This window comes from Octopus sinensis, linkage group LG3 (genome assembly GCF_006345805.1).
Source record: "Octopus sinensis linkage group LG3, ASM634580v1, whole genome shotgun sequence".
Taxonomy (NCBI): Eukaryota; Metazoa; Mollusca; class Cephalopoda; order Octopoda; family Octopodidae; genus Octopus; species Octopus sinensis.
The window spans coordinates 87,335,858-87,363,427 of NC_042999.1; the positions used below are offsets into that span (position 1 = coordinate 87,335,858).

General features: G+C 32.6%; 1 protein-coding gene and 1 long non-coding RNA gene across 6 annotated transcripts in view; one reads left to right on the top strand and one right to left on the bottom strand.

Annotated features, from left to right (window-relative positions):
- The window catches only part of LOC115209083 (protein strawberry notch homolog 1), a 115,323-nt gene extending 103,190 nt beyond the window's left edge, over window positions 1-12,133 (top strand). For 4 of the 5 annotated variants that reach the window (XM_036501129.1, XM_029777190.2, XM_029777188.2 and 1 more), the window contains 4 exons: window positions 9,698-9,781; window positions 10,257-10,362; window positions 11,161-11,314; window positions 11,465-12,133. In XM_036501129.1, coding sequence (XP_036357022.1) covers window positions 9,698-9,781; window positions 10,257-10,362; window positions 11,161-11,314; window positions 11,465-12,079 — 959 coding nt within the window. In that variant the 3' untranslated portion in view covers window positions 12,080-12,133. Of the gene's footprint in view, window positions 1-9,697; window positions 9,940-10,256; window positions 10,363-11,160; window positions 11,315-11,464 lie in introns of those variants that run through there. The other variant, XM_036501130.1, reaches the window with a different exon arrangement.
- LOC118762503 lies at window positions 121-25,910 on the bottom strand. Its single transcript, XR_004998259.1, has 4 exons — window positions 25,899-25,910; window positions 17,671-17,675; window positions 15,663-15,669; window positions 121-1,068 (listed from the first exon to the last, which is right to left on the bottom strand). It is a non-coding gene; the product is annotated as an uncharacterized LOC118762503 (long non-coding RNA).
- Between the last annotated feature and the right edge of the window lie 1,660 nt (window positions 25,911-27,570).

Consider the following 27,570-nt stretch of genomic DNA (forward strand, 5'->3'; position numbering starts at 1 on the left):
ATTTGAAGTTTTGATGAAACCAGAAAAGTTATTTGAAATATAAAAAAGATAAAAAGATAAAAAAATGAAAATTTTCTTCAAAACATGAAGTCTGGTAATATAAAACAATGAAGACGAGAGTATTGTGTGAATGAAACATTGTCAGACAATGAAATTTTTATTGAAATTGAATCAGTAGTAGAGTTAGCAGTAGTAGTAGTTATTGTAGCATTTAGTAGCATGTTAGTAGTATTAGAAATAATATGTGCAATAAAATGACATACAAAAGTCATAACTTATTGGCAATAAAATATTGAACAACCCTAGCGATTCATTCTTAAAAATGTGGGTTACCAGCTGACCACCACTGCTTCACTCACAGCACACAAAGGCCATTCACAGCCATTGGTGATGGAGGGAAGATTGGTTAAAGTGAATGAGAGGAAAATGGAACAAAATCATCCTATAACATATTTGAAAAACTTTTATTTCTTTCAGAGTTGTTGTTGATTTTAATTTTCATCTATTTTTGTTGCATTTCTGATCATTAGTTTATTCTAAGTATTTTTTTCACACAATCACTTAGAAATCTTCCTGTTAATCTCAGTGTAAAATATCTTCAGCTTTTCTGAGTCTAAACTCACTTTTCTTCTTCAAGATATTTGAATTATTTTTATCCATAATTCTGAAACTGTAAAACACAACTGGGTCTTAATTTTACTGCTAAGTGCTCTACAAATTAGTGTAGCATGGTTCAAGAATCTATTTGATCCTGTTGCTGCATTGGAGCAGAATGGAAGAGTAACTGAAATAATTTTACTAATTTATAATATTTGCTATTTCCGTGATAATTGACAAAGTCCTATTATTTTCTTGAATGATATTAAACTTAAGCTACTGAGTTTGTAAAAGTTCTTCCTATTGAATGGTTTGAATGTGTATTTTAATTGCTAGAATAATGTAATTTCTGATATTCCAACTAAAAACGTATTAAAAATCTTTTATAACTTGTTTATAAATTTTGTGCTGTTAGCTTTATTCCTAATTTTAAAGAACTGTTATAAGGTTTACTATCTTTGCAAGTATTTTCTCAAAGATACAGACTTCCAGCTGTGATCTTATGAGCATATAGGCTACTCTGCAAAATTATTGAACCTGTTTTATCTAAAGGTAAAATAAAAAATGTACCTGATTTCTAGAAATCCTGAAACATTATCTTTCTAATTGGGCTTTATTGATACAATTTGTATATTTTTTTGTACAAATATGTAAGTATCAAGAGTAAAAGGGTTAGAAGAGAGTTAATGACCCGCATAGTTGGACCCTTGAGTTTTTCTCCTTATTCAGATTTAATTTATTAATCCACAAAATTTTAGAGCAAAGCGTAATTCTTTTAAAACAATTTATAAAGCTAATATTTCCATTAAGGCTGATTTTCTTTTTTAGCCTAAAATATTATTATTATTATTATTATTATTATTATTATTATTATTATTGTTATTATTATTATTATTATTATTATTATTCCATTATATATAATGAAGTTAGGTTCTCTATGTGGTGTCATTTATGAAAAATTAGTGCTTTAATCACTTGAGGCTTATTTCCTTTCAAACTTTACTCTTTTCCACCTCTTTATTTTTGTTGATACCAACATTTGGAATGAAATATAAAAACAAAAACAAAAAAAAATATATAAGTTCCATTTTATGCTCTCTGCAATGTTTTAGTTCAGGTAGGTGAGTGCATTATTTTACTGCATTGAAATCATATCTAATTCTCTCTGTAAACAGAAAACTTATCGAACTCTTTCACAGGTGAAAAATCAAAATTTTCATTTTAGAAATATTAAAATCCATTTTGAAAATAATAAGCTACAGTAAAAATAGTTGGCTTAAAAGAAGATTGAAATCTTAGCAGTGATTTTGAATGTGGTGAAATTATTTGTATTTTTCAAGAGCATTCCATTAGTGTTTTTAAAATCATTTTTTTTTCTCTTATATTGGCTTGGCCATATAATATTTCCACTTTGAGTATGGTCTTGTATGAAATGTTGTGATCAGCAGCTATCTGTATCATTTACAGCAGAATCAATAATAAATATAATTTAAATCCAAACAGACCTATGGCAGACCATATTACACTGTCATTCATGCATCCATTCATTCATTTTTCTCTTAATTCTTTCTCTCTTCAAAACAGAAATAATCACCTTAAGTCTGTGTGTGTGTGCATGCATGAGCCTGTGTATACATATGTTTGTGTGTGTTATTCTGTATTAAAAACATTTGATTCATTTTCAGAAAAAAGCAATGGCATTTGAATATTGCACCTATTGCAACAGAAGCATTGCCAAGACACAAAACTTTTTTTTTCAAATAATTGCTCACTCTCTAAAACCTTTATTGTCTTGTGACTTCTTCTATCAAGCCTTGCAAATATAGTTTGCTTTTTTTATCAAACAACATACTGAGATGCACTTAAAAGACATTGCTATAATATGAAAATGATATCAATGTAGATCAGTATGAAAATGTATGTCTTGACAGTGAATATTATTGTGCCAGCTGCAATGAAATACAGAACTGTTTTGAAATAATTTTTTTTTATTTCAATGTTCATCAGTTAGAAGTTAACTTTTATTAGGACAGTTCTTGACAAAGAATACATTCAAATAGACATTTATGAGAAAAAGTTTATGATAAGTTTAGAGAGACATTTTATAAGGAAAACTGGTAGTAATATAACCTGCATATTGTTTAGCCTTTAAAACAAAGCAATATTGCAGTGGTAGGTATGTGCATTTAAATTATTACTCCATACAGAGTGGTAGATGTGTTCAACATATTGACAAAATTGAATTCACTACAACTAACATGTTTGAAAAGTTAACACCAAATTTCAGCAGATAGAAATTGGGTTCTTGTCAGTATTCAGTGGACATGCCTTCTAGATAGACAACATGGTTCTCCTCAGAGGTATTGTTGATTATTACTTATTCTCATCTTTTCAACACATTTTGCAAAGGACTAAATTATTGTCGCTTATTTTATATTTATGCAAAGTTTAGTTTGTGCGTTTTTTCCTTTGTATTCACAGGAAAAGTAAAGAAAAGCCAGTTAATGTTTACACCCTTAACTTTTAGTGTGCAATTTCATAACAAAAAAGAGACATTTTACTTAGATTTATGTCCTACGATATTTAACAGTTTTCAATAATAGCGTCATCAACAATTTGATGAAGTATTTTGTTATCATTTCTGCTTAAGAATCAAATCATTTTCTATAAGAGGGCAAGAGCCCCCACTTCCCTTATTAAAAAAAAAAAAAAAAAAAACTTAGCCATTGATACCTAACAATTGCAACAGAAATGAAAGATGCTTCTTATGAATGCTTTAGACGTATGATATTACCTCTTGGAGGAAAGGTTTTTTTTATTGTTAAGTTTTCTTATTGGCATATCTGAGATTCTTATGTTGTGAGCACACCGACTGATACTGTTAAGAATAAGCCAAGTTTCTCTTTGAATTGAACATTAGTTATGTTAAATTTTCCTTCCTCTCATCCATAAGACTATTGCACATGGTGATTTACTGTTTCAATTAAACTACTATTTGTTAAGTTTACTCATTACATCTGCCTCTCTGTCAGACTGAAATTGCGCATAATGTTGTGTGAATTATTTTCTTTATTTTAGTTCTTTTAAAAAAACAACAAAAAAACAAAAAAAGAAACATGAAATGGTAACAACGGATCCTTGTTTGAATCAATTGTTATTACATAATTTATGGTTCACTATATACAGTTAACTACCACATAATACAAAAGAGAAACACTGAAGGAAAAAAAAAAAGAAATGTATTTTTTGAATTTGTTTTTTTTTATTTTTGACTCGATTGTCAAATTCTAGATCTCCTGCTTTCACTTGAGGATGTTGAAAAGGCAGACGTAAACTTAGTTGTTGTTCATTTAACTTACATTCTCTAACATTTAGGTTTCCAGTGTTTGCGTTTATGATTTAAAAATAGCACAACCATACAGTAATGGTGGTGGTAGTAATAGTAGTAATAATTAGTAGTAGAAGTGCTATATACACTTTTGAAATTTTGTTTTTTAATATTTGATCTTTGATATTTAAATATTGTTTTTGTGAACTTTGTCAGAAGTTGAAATGACCATCTATCTTTGCTGTTTTACTGGAAAAGAATAATAGAAAGGAAATTTCCTTTGTGAAGATAACTCTCGTGGAAGTTAATGATTTTCTAAATTTTTAGTTTATGACACAGCCATATTGAGCCCTTCATTTATCTACTGTGCATTGTTGGTATTCCTTATGTGAATGTCTAGTAAATTGTCTTATTGAGAGAATATTTTATTCTAGTTAGTAAAATGATGTGAGAATATAAAGTCTGGATTGAATTTTGTTTTTCTGCAATCACTAGCAAATTAGAACTTATTTATACTTCAGTAAATGGTTTTTTTTAGTGTTTTTGATAAATTTGCTTTTTATACATAAGCTCCTCCTTATTGTTGGTAAGTTTCAATGACTAAGGTTAGCTAAATATAACACAACTGCCTGATTATGGGTAATCCTCAAAGTGAAATTGGATTGTGTGGCAGGTCAGTAAGATACAAGTGAGCCAATTCTTTGACATATTATCACACTATGCAATTGATTTTGCACTTTAGAATAAAAATAAAATCAAAACAACAATGACAAGAAAAATTACAGTCTGAGCATTGAAATGGTAAAAAGTATAAATGAATTGTCTATTAAGTGTTTATTGCTTTCACTGGAAAAGTTCCAAGTTATGTACAAATAATCAAATTAATAAAAAGGCATGTAAAAACATTTAACTACTGATGTCAAAATTGTTCAAGATTTCGTGTAAAACATTTTTATTTTGAAATTATAAATATTTTTCATGTTTTAATATATATAGAATTAGTTTTATTTTTGATGTTGGGATAAAGATAAAAAGTTTAATGCTTTGGGTAGATTTAAAAACATTGGGATTAAAAATTGGGGTGGGGAATAGTTTAAAATACTTTCTCATTTTTTTTTTTAAATAAAATTTGGATACCATGTGGAAATTTAATTACTGATGTTATCTCATTTAAAAAGGTTCTTCTATTTTTCTCAATGAAATTAATATATTTTAATTAGATCTTAAATAAGTAAAATTAAATTGTACAATCTAGTAAAAACACATGCTATCTCTGCAGGTGCTTTGGAATTTACATACATTTATGTATAATTGTATATTTATACATAGACATATGAATTGAGAGGATGGATGTTCTATCTACAAGTGCATACAGTTATATACATTAATACAATGTCTCTAATAACCTGAAACCAACTGAACAGATTTAAGAGAAGGTGTTTATTGTCGATATCATATTTTGATTGACTCTGACTCCTCTTTTATCAGGCATTTGTATTTTAGGTTTATAAAGCAAGCATATTTGACTAGTGACATCAGCAGACAACATCATTGAAACTAAATATTCTGTGTAAATTTTGATTTGTAGTTCTTCAGCTACTGAGCTATGAAAATTATTGCTTCTCGAATGAGTACTGTTATTGCTTGTCGAATGGGAACTATAATAAAAAGATATCCCTGAAGAGCAGAATTTATATTTTTGAATATTTTTTTTTCTTTTAAGTTAAGAGCGAACTTTTCACTTTGGAACAAACCGACATTCTTTGTTCATTTACAGCACAGCCATGTTAACTTAACATAGGTGCTTTGAGAAAGTTGAACACATTTGTTTTTTTCAGTCAACATATATCGATGTTCATAAATTGTTTAATCGATGTTAATTACAATTTCTCATCATAAGTTTAAATTTTAACATTTTCTTCACCTTATTTTATCCTTTTTTTTGTAATATATTTTCCTCTGTAAAATATTTACAGAGTTCACCAGTGGAAGAAATTTTTAAACACTCTGTTATTGCTCAGTGAATATTTAGTGGCAGTCTCATATTTTATATCAGCATGAAAATATATTGCTATAACATTTGTATATTTTTGCTGTACACATATGTATCCAGAGAGGTCATAATCTGTAAAATAAGACATCAAAGCAAAGATATATAAGGCCAGCTAAGGCTTATTAAAGATTTTACAAAGACAATTTTCAGCAGAGAATATTCAATAAATTGCAGATTTTTAAAAGACAATACATTTTTTTTTTTAGATACTTTTTATATAGAATTAATTTTTAAAAATGTACAGTGTTAATTTTCATAAAACGTTTATATTGCTTGGAATTTAAACTTTATTTTAATATTATTTATATCTTTGAATTTTTTTTTTTAATTGGTTTCTCTTCCTTTCACCTTAGATAATTTCATATTCAGTATATTTGGGAAACTTAATTACTGCCCACTTTTTGTTTTAGAACAAGTCTTTTGCTTTTAACTATCATTTAGTATATTTCAGTATTTACCTGTTCCAAATCTTATACTATTCTTCTATATGTTTTTCTCATTTTCTCTGGAACTATTTTTATTTTCTCATAATTTTTATATATATTATTTCTTTGCAAGTTACAATTGAATTTCTTCAATTTCATTCATCAGTTTCAGTTTCATGCCCTACAATATTTATCAAGACAATTCATGCTTTCAAATTTCCTAAGATTTCCATTCCTCAACATTTCAACTTGTCATTTTAAACTGAGGATTTTATTTCATCTGTTTTACTGATTATCTCTTTGCAGTGATTTATCATATTTAAACGATAATTTAATGTCAATTGATATATATTTTAAACTATTGTTTTTCTTCAGTTGATTAACAAGAGATCAATGAGTCAGTGATCATATTGATTTTGAACTCTGATCATTTAGTATTTAGTTTCAATGTTCAATCATTAGTGCTTATCATAGTTTCAATTATGGAAGACTCTTCTTTATTAAATCTCTTTTGAAGATTGCTACGTACAGTTAGTTTTTGCTTAATTTGCTTATTAATTAGAAGAATATTTTGAGATATATTATTGTGTCCAGAAGAGAAACCATTGTGGTCTTAAATATTTATTGCTGTAATTTCAACTTATCTCACTGTTTAATATCTTATCGAATAATAGAATTGGACAGGAAAAAAGAAAACATCACCCTTTTTATGTAAATGAGCCATTATAAAATTCTTTTGTGACTTAATGAGTCAAATACAACATTTATCATTTCTCTCATGTCTAGGAGGTAGACAAAAAAAAAAGAAAAAAAAAAGAGAGACCCCCTCCCTCCCCTTACAAAAACAATGAGGTAAGAAAAAAGGTGTTTTTTTTTCTAAGAATTTTGATTTCATCTATTTTTGACCACATTAGAGGGTTTACATATATAACAAGAGCTTTCATTGGAATCTCCCATTCATTATTATGAACTCAGTAGTCGAAATAGTTGAGTTTGATTGATTCTGTTTCTTTTTTTTTTGACATGTTAATGAAATCTTTTTTTTTTTTAATAGAAGTCAATTTGTAGCTAACAGTTTATTAAGGGTTAGCTTCTTCCTCCTTAGATTATTACCCCCACCTGCACCCCATTCAGATTATTGAAATGAAGCTTTTTTTTGTTTTATTATATATAATTGAGCAAGCTATGAAAAAAAAATGGGTGAAAAAGATAGTAGTGTATGGTCACCATGTTCAACGATAAACAGAATGAGTTTAATGTCAACCATAACAAGAATAACGTTGAATTAGTGTAGAAATTCTAAGGTCATGCATGGAAGTCAGCAAAAAAGAGTATGAGGAATGAAAATTGCAGTTACCTATGTCAAAAGAAGTTGTTTGTGTAGAAATTATTATTATTATTATTAATATTATTATTATTATTATTATTATTATTGTATGACAAATAGTGTTGGCTGGTGCAAGGTATTTTAATGTGTTCTGGAAATTTTCAGAAAATCATCAAGTGGTGGTGGTGGGGGGTAATGAATTATTTCTTTGTTTTTAAAAATGTTACTTTCCCAATTGAGATGGTGGGATAATTGCTACTTTAGACAAGTAGTTCTTCAACTGTTCTTGCATATAATAGGTACTTCAGCCGTTAGTGTATGTAACAATGGAATGTCTCTCATCCAAGTTATGTTACCTAACAGCAAAACACTTAGGCACCTCAACTGTTAGTGTTACCTAACACATAACAGCTAGGTTATATCAGCTATCAGTGTATTTACTAATGAAGCACCGACTACATCAGTTGGTAGTAGCTTATAACAACTACATAAAGTCTTTAATTAAAAATAAAATAAGTAACATCTGATGGTTTTAGTTACACACACACACGCACACAAAATGTATGTTCCCTTAAAAGATGACATATCTTTAAAAGGAGTTAGTGTGTGTGTGTGTGTGTGTGTGTGTGTGTTGGGAGAGAGTGACTTGATGTAGACTGGTCATAATGTGATTCTGAAATGTGAAAGAATAAATTCCTCTTTTGATCTACACTACTGGTCAAATAAATGAGCAACAGGTGTTTACCCACCTTTCTCTGGTTGTAAACACCTGCTGATTGATATAATAAACTTGTGGACATGTCAGACTTTGATTGGGGGGGAAGTGATCAGTTAAGTGCCATTTGAAATTTGATTAACAATATCTCATCTGTCTCCCCAGGAACAACAGCAGTGGCTTTATGAGCCAGTTGATACTGCTGTCTTGATGGAGACAAAAATGGAAAAATTGAATAGGAAAATGGGGAGGGGGGAAATAAAAAAAAAAAAACCATCAGTTATAGTTCATATTCTATGTATGACCATTTTCTTCAGTTTTAGTATTCAGTCATTACTATTGCTAGGTTGAGTTTATTGCTTTTTGATGTATTCTCTTGCTCAAGGAGAATTCCATTTTTTTTCCTTCTTGTGCTTCCTCACTCTTCACATTGCATCCTCAATATTCTGACAGAATCATCATGTTAATTATTTACGTATTCTATTATCGTTGTGTTTTTTTCTTCAACTTTCACAATTATTGTATAGTTTTTTGCTTTTTTTTCCTGTACTGTTTTCTTTTCTTACCACTGTTTTTAATAATTACCAGAATTTTTTTTCAGATTCCATGCAGCAAGGTTAATTGGTATTGCCAATATAAAGTAAGAGGGAGTTAGAGGGTGAGTGTGGGGGGGGGGAAATGTTTTTTTTTTTTATAGAGTACCTGTTAATATTTTTTTAAACTTTTTTTTTTCTTTGCTTTGTATTAATGGACAGTTGAACCCAGGTGGGTTTAATATTACTATGCTGCATTACCACAAGTTGTCTTCAGTCTGCCTAAAAAAAAAAAAAAGGATACAAAAGTTGATTAAAACTATGTTGTAATACACATTGTTTTGATTGTACATATTGTGAAATTGGAACATAATAGGAAGCATCTAATTATAAACTCAGACGTTTTCATTAATGTTTAATAGAATAGAGACCGTTAGAATGTTTAAAATAGATTGAATCTCAGAAATGGTGCTTTGCAGCTATCTGATTTGCTGAGGAATGTGTATTTGCTGACCTGTGTTCATCAGAATAGTTTTTTTTTAAATTTAGACATATTTATAACCAAAAATGCAACTCATTCTCTTTCAGGTTTTCTTAATCTTGAAAATGATATTTGAAAATTTATGAAAGCTAATAACAACTTTGAAAAAATAAAAAAAATATGGTAACCATTATCTTCTTGACTTCTCATCTTACCTTGTCTTTATCTCTCTTTTTAGAAAAGGCATGGCAGGAACAGCATGAGGCAACTGAGGATCACTGCATGCATGGTAGGCTGTGTCGGAACCGTGGAGCTTGTACAGGTTTTGTTCATTTCTTCTTCAGCTAAAACATATAACAACATTTTATGGTTTAATTTGCTTAGAATATTTATTTCTGAATAAAACACGTGTGTGATGTTCAATGAGTGATTAGGAATAAGAAGGAATAGAGATAAAGTTTACGATCTGAAATAAGATAGCATTGTCTGAAGGAATTTTTTTTGTTATTTTTAAAGATTTTATCTAAAGAAATCTTGATACCTGTTTTAATGAAGTAAAGTCCATTAATTTAATTGTATAAGTGTATGTGTGCATGAAAAGAAAGTATGAGAGAAGAAACACTGCTTAATAATCTCTGAAAAGTTTCAGCCATTTTGACTATTTCAGCAATGATTAGCCTGGACGTCTGGTTGTTGAGATTGTATTAGATGTAGTAGTTTTAATTAACAGCAAAAGTAGTAATGATAACAATTATGCTTAATAACAAATGACAAACAAATTCTTTCCTTTTCCTTAGTTGGGAGTCGGTGTTATTTCATGCATCTTCTGTGTGGGAGTATTATAACACTAATGTCAGTTTTGGAAGCAGTTATTGCTCGTCACTCATATCAAATGCATCTCAGGTAGGTTGTGAATTTGATTTGCTAAACTATAATCTATTATCTCTTCTTACTCATGTTGTTTATAGTTTTCTTTTTCCCCATCTTTCTAATTATTATTATTAATTTTTTTTTGTTGCATTTAAATTTGTGAAAAAAAGTTATGTGAGATAATGAAAGTCATTTAAGACTGTAAACTTAGTGCAATTGAATTGTTGGTGATGTCTGGTATTAGAAGTTTAATGAGAATTTCATAGAAGAAATAAAAATAGCATTTAATACTTAAGCACAAACCTGAAATTGTGGTGGGTGTAGGGAGCAAAGTATCAGAAATCAGTCTTCTTCACTGAACACAAAATTATAGAAAAAAGGAATTTCTGTTCTAATTTTTCTCATCTTTTATCTTACCTAATCCCTATTCTCTATCTCTACCTTCTGCCCTAAGTATGCCATCTCACTGCAGAGCATATTTTAATTTTGGCAGACACTCTGAACAGTTCTTAGTCTTTTACTCATGACTATTTCTGCAGTTAAGTATGCCAGTGCATCTGGTGCACTTAAATTTGTTTCTGTAATCAGTGTCAGGAAATGCAAAATTCTTTGAAATATTTTTTGATGCTGTAAGATATTCAGTTTAAATTACATTTACCTGTCACAAATTACATTTACCTTTATTGTATGTAGATTACGGTAATCCAATTACGTTACCTGATACAAATTGCATTTATTTTTATAGTTTGTTGATTGTTACTTGTTGCACTAAATGTAATTATTGTTACCATGCTTAAGGTTTAGTTCTGTTTTTGTTCTTTCTTTTTAAAGTAAAGCTGAGTCTTCCATTCGAGTTGTACGGATTCAACTTAACAATGGTGAGCGTGTTGTTGGTATCCGTTACCCAGAACGTCTCATTGGTGAGGTTGAGAAAGTTCTCAGAGAACATCAGCTTGTCAATCAGTTGCAGATGATGAATAACAATGTTAGTATCCTTGCTATAATTTACCATATTCTCTATGGAATTTTATTTTTCTGATATGTTACTAGATATTTCTCTGTCATACTGTCTCTTTCTTTTCCTGTTTTTGTACTATATTTTTTATTGATTATATATTTTTGCTTTTTGTTTCAGTCATCAACGCAGACCAATGACACTGTTATACCAAATTTTAATTCTTCATCGAACAAGTTCATCATTGAAGCTGCCTCTCCAGTGATTCCAAAATATGTTAACAAGGCATTTACTCCACAATTTAACATGCACTCGTTTTTCAAGTCTAATCCACGTAGTCATGTGATGCCGTCTTCAATGAGCAGAAGTTCATGTAAAGTAAGACCGATGGAACAAAATCTGGTCAATGATTCCAACAATCAGCTCATGCCATACAATAGTGCACCAGCACAACATTCCTTATCCATTGCTAGCAGTGCTACAAGTAATAATTTCAATAAAGGAGTGTCTTGTAGTGCTATTTGCAGCAGCAGTGAGAGCAGTATTACCAGTGATCCTTACAAAATGAACATGTCCCGAAAACGGCGTTTTAACAACTACAGCTTTGATAATTGCATTGATATGAATAGCAATTGCAAGCAACAAACTCTTGTGTCTCTTTTTGCTAAAAATACTGTCAATAGGCTGGAGAGTCCACTAGTAACTGGCCAGCAGTGTCCAGTATGCAGCATGAATTTTGAGCTGGGCACCACTAATGATCAGATCAATGCTCATGTTGATAACTGTCTTTTGTAACAGGCAACTAACTCATTTTTTTTAAGTTATTCAAAATTGAAAGAAGAAAACATGGAAAAAGGAACGGCACATTTTTTTTTGTTGAATTTTAGTATTGAAGGAGACATACGTAAATAAACCTAACACTTATATAACATTAAATACTAATTTAAATTAAAAGTTTGTGTTGTTGTTTTTTATTTAGATATTGTGTTCTGAGAGAGAGAGAGAGAGAGAGAGCAATTGCTTGCAGGGACAAATTAACCTGCTTTTTTTATAAACAAAAATGAATAAGGGAACACTTCTCCTGAATCTATTTCTTTTGACGTAGTGGTGTATTGTATTAGGTTACATCTCACAGTGTTTAGTGTTGACTCCAGTTTCATATGTACAAATTTGGATATCTTTACTAGAAACTTGCAGGTCAGGTCTCTTCCCCACCACCAAATTAGAGAAAAAAAAATTTGGTTGAGTGCTATTTGCTGCAATCCTATAATTTGTTTGTCAAAACAATTCCGTCAGTGTACAGCTGCAGGACAGACATTTGTCAGAATGGTGTGTATGTGTGTGAGATGTTCATGTATATATGAGAATGTGTGTATCTATATATAATACTGGTAAACATTGGGAAGTTGATGTCATGGAATTACTAATTCTGTAGCCCTCTTAATACTGCAGTATTAGTTCCAATGTGCAGATATTAAACTTTTGCTGAGCTGATTAGCTCTGTCTACTGAGCATATGGTTGAAATGACTAATATCTTGTCACCATTGCTGCACTGGCTTATTCTTACTAAATTTTCTAGCTATAAATGGGTACCATTTGAATTATATCCTTTTACTGTAGGGAGTAGGACTTTAGTTAACATGTATGCTCTAAGTTTGCAGTGCTGAGTTCAAGTCTTGCTTTGAGTTAAGAGAAGGTAGTTTGAAGTATTATATCAGATTACATCAATAGCTATAAACAGACTATAAATCACTTCAGTGAAGATTGCTATTTAATATCATATTAAATTTACAAGCCTCCCCAACTAAAATTCCACAATGATAACATATTGTAAGTTGGTTATATATTATTTTAATATTACAAGTTATTACTAGAGTACTGTAGATTTACATAAGTCAGTTGTTTTGTATACACATATTGTAGAGGAATGGAAATATTATTTAGCCACAGGTCAACCCTGATCAAGCAAACTTATGATTGAAGGTATCCCACCCATGATCACCCTTTCTGTTTTTTACAGTTATGTCTAGTAGTATACTAATCCAAGGGAACCATATATAAAACTGAAGTGTAATTTGAATTGATAGAAATATCAGGCAGGTTAAGTGTTTACTTGTTATTAATAAATTCTATTCACTGCTAATGCTATACACCAATCATACAATGGTTAGTCCACATTACTCCGTAAGGAGCATAGTGCTGGTTTCCCAGTTTATCTGGCATATATATTCCTTTCTGGACAGGAATTGAAACCACAATCTTAGTCATGAGCCCAACACTGTAATGACAAAGTCACTGCCTCCACACAATTATACTATACTCTACACCAGAAAAGACTAACCATATTTCTAAAAATATTTTTTCTTAGTTTTGTAAATCATAGATCCATATCAAATTGGTTCAAATTCCACTGGTTCCTATCTTGATTGATAAACTAAATACCAGTTATGTACACTGGCCTTGGTACAACAATTATTTTTTGAGACATTCCATGAAGAAGACTAATCTGAATCTATTTGGTTTCTAACATCTAAAAGGAGCTGATGGTTTTTGGTGTCAATATTTGTTTCCTATGATCTCTCATTGTTTTACAAATGTATCCTATTAATCCTAGTTTATTCTCTTCCTGTAAGTGTTTGTTCACACCTCATTTTATTGATAACATAAAACTTTTGATACAGAATAAAATATCTTTGATGTGAATGGAGAGCCTCTTCCACATCAGCAATACTAGAAAGGAAGAAAGTATTTTGTATTGCTGTCTATTATTGAGCTATTTTGTTTAGTCTTGGTCTTTCTCACTACCTTTTCTGTCTCACATACACATACTTGTTTCAAATGGAATTAGTAGACATAGGTGAGAGGTTCATACGCAAAGTATTGATTCTTTCAGATATTGTTTTACAGCATTTTTTATATGAATAATACAATCAAATGAACCACCTAAAATCTGAAATTCCATTTAATATCGAACCAGTTTCTCTTCTGTAGACTATGCAGAACTTTATAGAATCTTTAATACAATGGTTTTTTTCCCCCCAATTTGACTAAACCATTACATTTTTCTAATTTAATCTTACAAATCTGTTGATTGCAGATGAACAAAGATACATAGTTTGTAAGTTTCATGCTGTCAATGTTATTTGAAGTGAGATTTGCTTAAAGATCAGTCAAATGAGCATTCATTATTTTGCCTCACATAAAATATATTGAATTTTACATAACGAATTAGGATGATTCTTCTGTTTCTATAAATTGACTTATTGCAGACATTAATCTTATACTTTGTTAACCTCTTCACATCCAAGTTTGGTTATTTCGATTTAGCTTTTTGTCTAACAATCTCATGTGCTGTAGCATGTTCAGATCCAAACTGACAGCAAATAAATCAACTAAGCTTAGATGTTAGCTAGAACTGCACTCTTTGTTCCCCAGAGTTTAATGATCAATAATTTGTTGGGTAGTGAGTCGAGTTTCTGTCTTTCTGATTATCATTTCAACTGACATGGTTAGAAATAACTTCCTCGTTTCACTGAGGTTTACTCAATTTCTCGCGTCAGTGAAGTGCTTGTATGAATATTTGAAAATACGAGTATCTATTAAGATAGTTTTTGTTTATTAACTTTCAGTGAATGAATACATTGTGTGAGCATCTAAAAATATTACTTTTGAAGACCAAACTAGTCACATATTTCCATATATCACTAAATATGAAGACCTTTGTCTTTTTTAATTTTTTTTTACAAAATTCATGGTTTTAGACGATATCATTTGGCTACATTTTATGTAGGATATTTTACTGAGCATAGTCAAACCAAATACTTTCACACTGTTTAAGTTAATTTACAAACAGAAAATAAGGATTATTGGTCCTGCCCTGATTTCAGCAGATATATATATATGTACACCTGAACAAAGTATTTGAAGAGAAACTCTCCATCAGAAATGGATTGTCTTTATTTTATTCAAAAGCACCTTTATTGAACAAGTATATTGTCCAATTTTCAAAATACAAAGAGCATTTAGGTTGTTAGTAATAATAATAAAAAATTGAAAAACATTCTTTTATGAATTCTGAAAATAAGATATTGAAAATATTTGCATTATAAATTTTATATATATCAATGGAAAAATTGAGAGGATTTGAAACCTTTGAATTATGATACACAATGTTATAGTTTCTTATTAGTTGCACATAATCAGTTTTGTTTTCAAAATTCAAAAAGCGTAATCTTCATATTCAAAATGTATTGTATTCGAGACTGAAAATGGTCATTGGAGCTAATGCTTTTTCCATTTGTAATTTTTGACCGCTCTCATATCATTACCCGTACATATTTGAATGACATCCTGCTAGGATTTGAACCTTGTACTTACTTTTGTACTTACTTGTACTTGCGTCGGCGTTCACCCAAGATGAATTGAGCCGGTTCCAGTCAGTGAATCCACAACATCACAAACAAAATGACCATATTCTGCGATCACGGACACTCTACGTGGAAATCGTCAACTAGTGGCGATTTAAACAACGGACACTTTATATGCGAGGACAAATACTGATTAAAGATCCGACTTGATTGTACTAGTCCCCGTTTCTAGCTTCCCACCACGCCATTACGACATCTTAACAACGTTAACAGTGCATTTGCATCCGTGGAAATGCGGTGAAAAATTAGGCGAAACTATCAAAGAAATCGTCCAAAATACATGAATCACATTGAAAGAAGAAAGAGCTCTCATCGATTGCAAGCTCTCGCTGGTGTCACTAGATCAAAACTGTCAAAGACTGCCATCGCATTATTTTACTCTGTTAACTACCCCCTTAATGGATTATCCCGAGTTTACTCGTGCATCGCAAATGTATATTTTTAGAACCAGACAAGTATACTCGGTCAAAATTAACTTTTAATTTTAGCACTCAAACAAGTTTATTTGTTTTGTGTCGTTTCATTTTTGAGCAATCACGAATTTACTCGTCGAAAAAATTTGTGTGGGAAAAAATATAAAAAAGAATTTTTCATTTGATGGATTTGGCTATCTGGAATGCTTATGTTTTGTATAAAGCATCTGGAAACCCCAGCTTCTGCTATGAAATCGCTGAAAATTAGAATGCAAATAATCACCAAGAATTATTGAAAAATATAGGCCCTTATTGCCTCCCACGAAACCAGGAAGACCATCATCGATCCCACATCCAACAAGATTTGCCCCAGCTGGTCACTTTCCCATGGAGATACCTCCAAGTGATTAGAAAAAGAACCCTACAAAACAGTGTGCGAAATGCGCAGAGAAGAGAGACGCTAAAGCAAAGAAGATTCGAAGAGAAAGCAGATACATGTGTGATGTCTGCAAGAAAACTTCGTGTGTAACTCCTTGTTTTCCAGTGATTTAAAAGCAATACGTCTTATAAAAAATCGAAGTTAGTTAAGATATATGTATTTTTTCAATGTCCGAGTTAACTCGTTTAAATCCAAATGAGTAAAAGTATAATTTAATTTCTATAATAAAAAATAAAGGAAACCCCTTTTTTTGTAATTAACACTGTATATAATTAAAAAAAGGAAATTAAAAAATATGCTCTGAAATGAAACGTCAAAATGTCAAAATAATTGACCCTTTAAGGGGTTAATGCAGAACTGAATAATTACTTATAGATAATAAGCAAGATGTACTTAGCGCCCTGTGCTGTATCGTCATCAATTCTTATGTGTGAAATGATTCAGAGGAGCACAATCAATGTTTGTCCGGATCCATTAACGACAGAAAAGCCAACTTATGTAAAGTTTATCACGGACTACTCGTAGACCTAAGTATTAGGCTAGTACTGTATATATATCGACCACAAGCGAATGAATGATACCTTGCAGTAGACTGGAACGAACACCGCAAGGGGCATTGTGTCCAACGTTCTAACGATTCTGCGACTTAGCTACTTCGCTTGAATAAATAATTATGTATATAGATTGCTTACCAACCACATGGTTTATAATTACTTGCCTTCTGACATCAATTTCGCTTCATTTGTTAAAATTTCATGTTTACACAACAACAGGTTTTTCTGTGATAAGTGCAGAAAATTCAGTTATGCATTTCAATAATATTCTAAAGCAGAATGTTAGCTTAGTAGACAAATTAATTGGAAAAATCAGTAAAATTCATTGTTTTACGCAAATTAGTTTTCTACGGCTTTAATTAAACTTGTATAAATTGTATTTCTTGTGGAAATGGGTTTCAAGGACTAGTAATATGCCAAGGTGAAAATGTTTTTGCGATGGTGTGTGTGTGGTAAACACTAAGTCTATACCTCATGAACTCAAACTAGGGGAATACCTTACATACCCTCTATTTCTACCACCAATTTTAACTACACAAGCATCTGCAAAACCAAATCTTGCACACACATACATATACGCACGAGCGCGCATGCACACACACAAATACACGCCCACACCAACATACACATACAACACTCTGGAGTATAGCCTGGGGTATAACCATTCTATATCCAAGCATTTGGTTGGAGATTTCAGCGAGACCGTCTCTCCGTCTCTCTCTCTCTTTCACCGGAAAGCAATTTGTACACTTAACAACTCTATATTTGCAAAGCTGCAAGAAGTCTCTGTTCATGAAAATTTGCCAAAATTAGAAGGCTTTTAATGTCGATGTGACAATTTTAATCAACAGAATTAAGTTTGAAGAATATCCAAAGTCCAGTAATCTGAATTTTGCTTAGGGCGTTTTCTCTCGAAATATCAGTTACACAAAGAATTTAGTACGGAAAGAGATGAAGCAATTTGCTTAACAAATATACGTTCTGTTTGCATTAGTTAAATAACTAGCTGAGGTACCCGGTAATAAATTACTGCGAATGAGATGTCTGTTTATAGCCATGAAACATTTTTCGCCAAATTTCAACATTTTTCGAAAATTTAAAATCTATATCAATGGATAGGACCAATTTGACGAAAAAATGAGTAGAGTCTGGTAGCAAACCTGTGTCGTTGTCATTTTTGTGCATGTGTGAAATTTTACGCTTTGGGGCAGATTTCGTGAAATTGATGTCACGACGGCTAGTGTGCAAAATGCCTAAATTTTGCTTGAGAAATAAAATGCTCTTACCCATTCAAAACCTGAAACGCTGGGGAATTAAAATAACGAATTGAGATAGTAAGTTTTAGCAAATCAAAATGCTAAATCGTGGCGCTCCGTCGGTTACGAAGACGAGGGTTCCAGTTGATCCGATCAACGGAACAGCCTGCTCGTGAAATTAACGTATAAGTGGCTGAGCACTCCACAGACAAGTGTATTCTTAACGTAGTTCTCGGCGTGATTCAGCGTGACAAGACTGGCCCTTTGAAATACAAGTACAACAGAAACAGGAAGAAAGGGTGAGAGAAAGTTGTGGTGAAAGAGTACAGCAGGGTTGACCACCACCCTCTGCTTGGAGATCGTGGAGCTTTAGGTGTTTTCGCTCAATAGACACTCACAACGCTCGGTCTGGGAATCGAAACCACAATCCTATGACCGCGAGCCAGCTGCCCTAACGACTGGGTCATTGCGTCTCCAAATGCTAAATAGATTACCGTTAATAAGATGTTTGTTGATAACCATGAAACATTTTTCGTTAAATATCGGCATTTTTCAAAAAATTAAAATCTGTATTAATGGGTAGGACCAACTTGACGGAAAAATGAGCAGAGTCTGGTAGCGAACCCGTGTCGTCGTCTTTTTTGTGCACGTGCGTAAAATGGCGAAATTTTACGCTTTGGGATAGATTTTGTCAAATTGATGTCACGGACAGATAGCGCGCAAAATGCCTAAATTTTAGTTGAGAAATAAAATGCTCTTACCCAATGAAATCCTGAAACGCTGTGGAATTAAAACAACGAATTGAACTAATATGTTTAAGCAAGTCAAAATAATTCGCATTGAAATAAAGAATTAGCAAATGCTAAATAGATTACCGTTAGTAAGCTGTCTGTTTATATATATATGTATATATATATATATATATATATATATATATATATATATATATATATATATATGTATGTGTGTGTATATGTTTGTGCGTGTGTTTGTCGCCCCAACATCGCTTGACAACCGATGTTGGAGTGTTTACGTCCCCGTAACATAGCGGTTCGGAAAAAATGACCGATAAAATAAGTACTAGGCTTACAAAGAATAAGTCCTGGGGTCTTGGGATCTATATGAGCAACGATGCCTTGTTTCACATGTATGTCACCAAGATGGTGGCAGTGTGCAGGAAAATGGCTGGATGGATTCTGTATAGCTAGCAAGGGTGGCTATCTGAGTAGCTGAGGGAATGTCTGAGAGGGCCACTATGAATAGTAGTGACCCTAGGACAGTGCCCTGTGGAACACCACTTGCTATTTGTGTTTCCTTGGAGGTGGCTCCATTGGTCACCACTGCCTGACGACTAACTTTTAGAAAGTCGTGCAGCCGCTCTTCAAGTTTTCCGCCTATGCCGAGATCACGCAGTTTGTGACATATCATACCATAATCGACTTTATCAAAGGTTTTTGCAAAGTCGAGATATATCACATCCATACTTGATCATTTAGCTGCTGTTTTAACATCTAGTCGTAGTGTTACAAAAGCTGTGTTGGACAGCTTCTACCCATGCTGGGTGTCAGTCAGCATGTCATTTTCTTCAAGGAAGACGATTAGTTTTTTGCGGACTATTCGTTCCATGACTTTGCTGATGTGTGAAGTTAGAGAGATAGACCAATAATTTTTAGTATCTACTCTGCTTCCTCCCTTATGGATAGGGCATATTATCCGTTTCTTCAGTTTATCTGAAAGCTCTGAAAAAGAAGTTGCAGTGGTTTTGCAAGTGTTCGCTTGTACGATTGAAAAGGACCGCTGGAAATCCACCAGGGCCAGCAGCTGAGTTTGTGTCAATCTCATCTGTGTCCAGTGTTACATCTCTTCAAAGTTGATGTATATATATATATATATATATATATATATATATATATATATATATATATATATATATATTATATATATATACACATATATACACATATATGTATTTACACACGCATACACACACACACATATATACATACACACATATATACATACATACATACATATATATATATATATATATATATATATATATTATATATATAATATATATATATATATATATATATATATATATATATACATCAACTTTGAAGAGATGTAACACTGGACACAGATGAGATTGACACAAACTCAGCTGCTGGCCCTGGTGGATTTCCAGCGGTCCTTTTCAAATCGTACAAGCGAACACTTGCAAAACCACTGCAACTTCTTTTTCAGAGCTTTCAGATAAACTGAAGAAACGGATAATATGCCCTATCCATAAGGGAGGAAGCAGAGTAGATACTAAAAATTATTGGCCTATCTCTCTAACTTCACACATCAGCAAAGTCATGGAACGAATAGTCCGCAAAAAACTAATCGTCTTCCTTGAAGAAAATGACATGCTTACTGACACCCAGCATGTATATATATATAAACACTCATATATATATATATATATATATATATATATATATATATATATATACGCATATATATATATATTCTCTTCTGTTTATTTCCTTGTGTTCCTTTCTGTTGAAGAGCGTAGGATCGAAACGTAAAAGACTTTCTCACCTTCCCTGCTTGTTGTTTATATACCTCTCTTCGTCTTTTGTTTTTCTGTATATTTCAACTGTCTATATAATACATACATACATACACACACACACACACACACACACACACATATATATATATATACACACACACACAAACATATATATATATATACTCACACTTATGTGTGCGTATATGTGCCCTTGTCCATATGCAATATATTAATAGATAGTAATGTATATATATATATATATATATATATATATATATATATATATATATATATATATATATATACAGGGTGCAACAGAAAGGTTGTTCCGATTTCAAAGGTTAATAGAAGACAAGCGCATGAAGATACATGAAAAACTTTGTATTTCTATGAAGTTCATTAAATGCCAGGTAGTACCCGCCATGGTCTGGAGTGGAGAGCATCATTTTTTTTATATCTTCATGCGTTTGTTTTTTTATTAACCTTTGAAATCGGGCAACCTTTCTGCCGCACCCTGTATAAATATGTGTGTATGTGTATGTGTGTGTGTATGTGTGTTTGTGTGTGTGTGTATGTGTGTGTGTGTGTGTTAGTGTGTGTAAGTTCGTGTCTAAGTGTCAGATTTAAAAATATGTCTGTGGTCGATTTGTCTGATTTTCCCGACAAGGTGATGCTCGACCATGGCCGTAGTCCAATGAGTGGAACAAATAAAAAGTAACACACACACACACACACACACACACACACACACACACACACACACACATACAGGTGCAGACGTGGCTGTGTGGTAAGAAGCTTGTTTCCCAACTACATGGTTCAGGGCTCAGTCTCACTGCGTGGCACCTTCTGCAAGTGTCTTCTACTATAGCCTCGGGTCGACCAAACATTATCACTTGGCAACTTGTTTGCTTTTAGTGAAGTATACTCTTATGCATGGTAGGTATTCAGCCCAAAATTTCGGGTTCGGGGAAACCTCCCTCCAACCAATCTCAGACGCCTTGTAACGTGAAATGGGCACTGTCTTCATTCCAGACAAAAAACAATTTTCAAAATCATTTTAGCCGACATACTGAGACTTATTAGTGTTAATAAATGTTGTTTTATCTCTTTCACAGGCACACTTATAATTATCTATAGACGGTGTTTAATGCAATAGCAATTAATTAATTGAATCTAGCTTAGCTACCAGCAAATCATTGAATTATACCAATTAGTCCAAGTGTTTTAACAAATTGACTGCATTTAGTGGTTATAAATAGCCATAAGCAATGTATCTCTATGTGAACGGACGAGGTGGATAAGTAGCTTCAAGATGAACCCAATTTGATTCGAAGTCAAATAAATCACTCTCCCCACATCGCCACTTTGTTTCCGCCTGCAGAAAAGTTAAGAGCAGTTTATATTACATAATTATCCATTAATGCTATTTAATGCTCTTCTTTTCTCCCTTCTCTCTCGCACACACAGAAAGTGCACTGATGTTTGCGAACACTTTAGTGCAAGCATAGGCAATAGTTTTCGAGAAGCAGGCTGCATAGACCTTGGTTCATCATCAGGAGTGCCGCACTACTAAAAGATTTCAAGGTAATTTTTCCTTACACGCGCCATTCAGAAAGTCTCGCTGGTCGCATTTCCCTTTCACTGCTTTAGCGCGCCATAAAGACGACCTAACGTAATATTAGGCAGCATATGCCAAATTTTAACTTCTACATTGCCCTTTTAGAAGTATCAACAGCATCAACAGCCGTTCAAGAATTTGGATCTAGAGATCTCCATTTCCAGTGACTTCGAGGGCGACCTCCCAGTGGTGTCGGGCGTCAACAAAGAGCCCTCGACTACAACAAGACGACCAAAGTTTTTTTTCTAAGGTCTGTGGTCTCCCGCCCCTAAGATCTAGACCATCACCTAATTACCCTTACCCATCTTGTTGCTTAACAACAACAACAAAAACAACAACAGCATCAACAGAACATATTCCAATTTGACACAGAACATGACAAAGTGTGCCTTACTCGTACTTGTAGCTGTCAACAATAGCGAATCGGAGATCAGTAGCATCTTGAAAGTGGTTGAATCCTTAGTAATCAGAGTTGGGAAGGATTAGAGGTCTCTTAAAAAGATATGTGTCATCTGTGGACAAGAGAAAGAAACTATTCTTTACAGTTGAATGTCATCCGGATGGTCGGGTTCGTTCAACAGGTCCGACGCTCAAATCAAGAGCCCCAGAGAATCCACGAGGACTACATACGTACGTCCGTATGCATGCGTGCATATATGTATGTATGTATGTATGTATGTATGTATGTATGTATGTATGCATGTATGTATGTATGTATGTATGTATGCATGTATGTATGTATGTATGTATGTATGTATGCATGCATGCATGCATGTATATATGTATGTATGATGTCTTGCAAACAACTTGTACATGCAAGTGCTACCAGTTAAAAGCTCCGTATACCGGAAGCTAGCAAGTGTATGGAATCATCAGGAGAGAATGCGCGCCGTTTCGGGGCCTACCTCTCGACGGCATCAATGCGCACCGGCCCCCCTCACTGATATGAGGCCCCGCTTGCTAGATCAGCTGGTTATGAAGAACTCAATATACTTTTAGCCATCGCTCATCGTCTCTTTTTAACCAAATCCAGTCGCTAGCCTTCTCCACGGTAGATTGGATATCAGTCATGGTGGTATTGAATTTACGATGAGTTAGGCCTAGCGATAACAACAGTCGTCTCACGCTGTGTCCAACAAACCCTCTACATCCGACTTCGATAGGAAAATGTTCCGCTTTCCAGCCTGCGTCTTCACATTCCTCGAGGAGGTTTTCATAACGGTTCAATTTTCGAGCCCGAGCGGCGTCCATATTATCTTCATGAGGAACCTTAGCTCGACTATATTTACAACTTTCTTTCTTTCACACCACATCAAAATATCTGGTTTTTTCGAAACTGGGATGGGAAAGAAAACCTGGCACCCAGGCAAATCTGCAGTTACCTCTCAATTGCCGTTCCACTTTTCATTTTTCTCAGGAAGTTTCTTGATTTTCTTCTTGAAACGGATCCGCTGACCTAGTCGCACGAAGGTAATGAAATCTCTTGATGGTACTTTTAACGGTTTTTCCTCAGTGTTGCTGAGATGAATTTGGTTCTTTATAACAGTGAAGATAACCTTAAGGACCAAGTTGTGCCTCCATGTGTACCTGTTCAATGCCAATGAACAGTTGGAAAGAATATGTTTTAGTGTACCGACCTTTACACATTTGCAGATGTCATTCTCTAAGACGTTCCATCTTACTAGATTCGTAGGTGATGGCAAAACATCATAAGATGAACGAATCAGGAAACTCAGCCGAGATGTCGTCCACTTCCACATCTCATCCCAACTTATCTTCCTCTCAACAACATGTTCTTCCCATCTCGTCATCTGACCTTGATGAACACATCGGATCAAATGAAGCTCTCTTCTCTCTGCTTCTCTTGTTTTGACGCTGTTGTTAACAACAGATCTGCGTTCACTCGGCATCATGCTTGCAAACTGTCTGAACTGATCTGCGCCAAAACCAAGTCCTTTCCTATGGTTCTGCATTGCTCCCACCATATCTCTGTGTATAAGAAAAGACAAGATATCGTCAGTTTCTGCTTCTGCTTTCCACTTCCCAGCTGTTTTCACCTCTGGTGGGTTACGCCTGATTTCCATATCCTTCGATTCTCTCAGCATCATGACCGTCCGTATCTTCCCCAACTTATATATTTTGACTATTGATGCTATTGGTAGCTGCAACGAACCTCTTTTACGATAAAGAGCTGAGCTGTTCAACATACGAGGTAGGCCTAGCCACTTTCTAATGAACACATTACATTTTTGTTCAATCCTTTCAACTCGTGACAATGCTACTTCGTATATTAAAAGTGGCCACGCAAGTCGCGGGTACAAGCCGAACTGCAAGCACCAAATTTTATATTTACCTGATAACTTCGAATTATCAATCGCTGATAACCCAGCCTCAGCCTGTTTCATAATTTCAATCCCACGACTTCTGTCTGACAATGTTCCATGAAGGCTTTCTTAGGCGATTGTACATGGGCGATTTGTTCCGAAAAATCCACACCTTTCAAAATCAACTCCATGACTAAGATAAACCACGTGACAGATATTGTACAGCCAGCAGCAATGCCAACCTCCAATCGGTGCCAATTTGTTGTAAAATTTCCAGTTGTAAACCTCATTTCGAAACTGTCATAGTACATCCTCATTATTTTGTATGTATGTATGTATGTATGTATGTATGTATGTATGTATGTATGTATGTATGTATGTATGTATGTATGTATGTATGTATGTATGTATGTATATATGTATGTATGTATGTACGTACGTACGTATGTATGTATGTATGTATGTATGTATGTATGTATGTATGTATGTATGTATGTATGTATGCATGTATGCATGTATGTATGTATGAATGTATGTATGTATGCATGTATGTATGTATGTATGAATGTATGTATGTATGCATGCATGTATGTATGTATGTATGTATGTACACATACGTATATGTACATATATTCATATGAACATATGTATATATATACATAATACACACATGCATATATGTATGTGCATACGTATATGTATACATATATGCATGTATGCATATATGTATGCATGTATATGTATATATATATGTATGTATATATATATATATATATATATATATATATATATATATATATATATATATATATATATATTATATATATATATATATATATATATAGTTTATATTAATTTAAAATGAAGAGAAGAAAATGGAGATTAGGAAGTTAATAATTGTTTATTATTAACAGCAAATTGGCCATCTGCACTAACAGCCGTTTCAATTAATACTCAATAAACATTAAATTTACACTTATGTGACATGAGTACAATATCATTAGAGGAACATGATGTACATTTGGATGTTATATGTGTGCTTATGAATTCATTTTAGCAGACAGCTAAGCTGAATTCACAAACAGGCATATAACATTCAAATGTACATCTTTTTTTCATCTGATGATATTGTACTCATGTCACATAAATGTAAATTTAATGCTTATTGAGTATTTGCTGTTAATAATAAACAATTATTAACTTCCTAATATTCATTTTCTTTTATTCTATTAGATGAATATATAATATATATTTTATATATACCTATTATTTTAAGGAAATTAATTCCCCCAAAATAGTAGGTATTGAACCAGTATTTCCTTGGATAAAACCATCACTTCATGAGGTTTACAATCCTCTAATTAAATTAACACACACACACACACTCATATATATATATATATATATATACTTAATCATATATATATATATATATACAACAATGTATATATATGTGACAATGATAAAGATGTTATAGCGAAAGTTCGGATAAATTTTTACTGCCCCTCGTGTATATATATATATATATATATTATATATATATATATAATATATATATATATATATATATATAATATATATATATATATATGTACATACATATGTATACACACACACACACACATATATACGCACACTATTCTTCACTCTGACGAAGCTCCATGTTTCAGATCGGATTTATTACCAAATATGATAAATATTTTTAGCATATCAGTGACAATACCATCCAGCATTGGCAGCAGAAACAGCTGTTAGATGGGATGCAGTCTATTTGTATTGAATTAATAAATAATAATTGATGTAAGTCAGTTGTTCATCAATATTTCTCCATTTTCTGTCTTCTTTTTATATATACAGCATATTTATACATATATATATATATGAATATCCATGTGTATATTCATTCATATGAATACACACACCCATACATACATACACATACACACACATATATATACACACATAAACATACTATTCTATTAATGGAATATTGATGACCTCTGTTGTTTTCCTATACTAAATAAAACATTTCAAGAACTTCATAATTGCTAATCGAACGACATCATTTCCAATCGAGGATACCCACCGAAGCTAATCCTAAATCTAAACTAACTTTCACAAGAACAGACGGCAATCACATTACGAAAGACTATGCTGTGATCCATGAAATTTGTTGCCTGACTATTGTGTAATAGGGGTGTGTAAAAGTTGCTTGCCACTCGAGTTTAAAAGAAAAATGGAGAATGTATTGTGGGATCGTAAAATTTATCGTACGTTTTCTATAAATTTTATGGCACGTTTTATTTGAATGTCTCGAAACGTTTGAGAGAAAGAAGATCTGAGGCATAAATAAAACAGACCATTATGCATCAACACACCTACTCACTAACCGCTTCTTATCCATACCTTTTGACTAAGCACTAGACGACTGTCGTTTCTCAGCCGCTCAAACTTGCTGAACACTAATCTTTGACAGCACCGGTGAACCCGAACAAATCGTTCAAATATCACCTCTCTCGTTCAATAAAGTAAAACTGCTTGAAGAGATTGATTTTTAAATACCAATGTTTACTTCATTCAATTCAAATATATTCATTTCGTCTAACATAAGATCACATTCTGTTGTGTCTGGAGAGAGTCATTTTCTTTTTGTGCCTTATTATGTAACACACTCACCGGTAAAATTTCCAC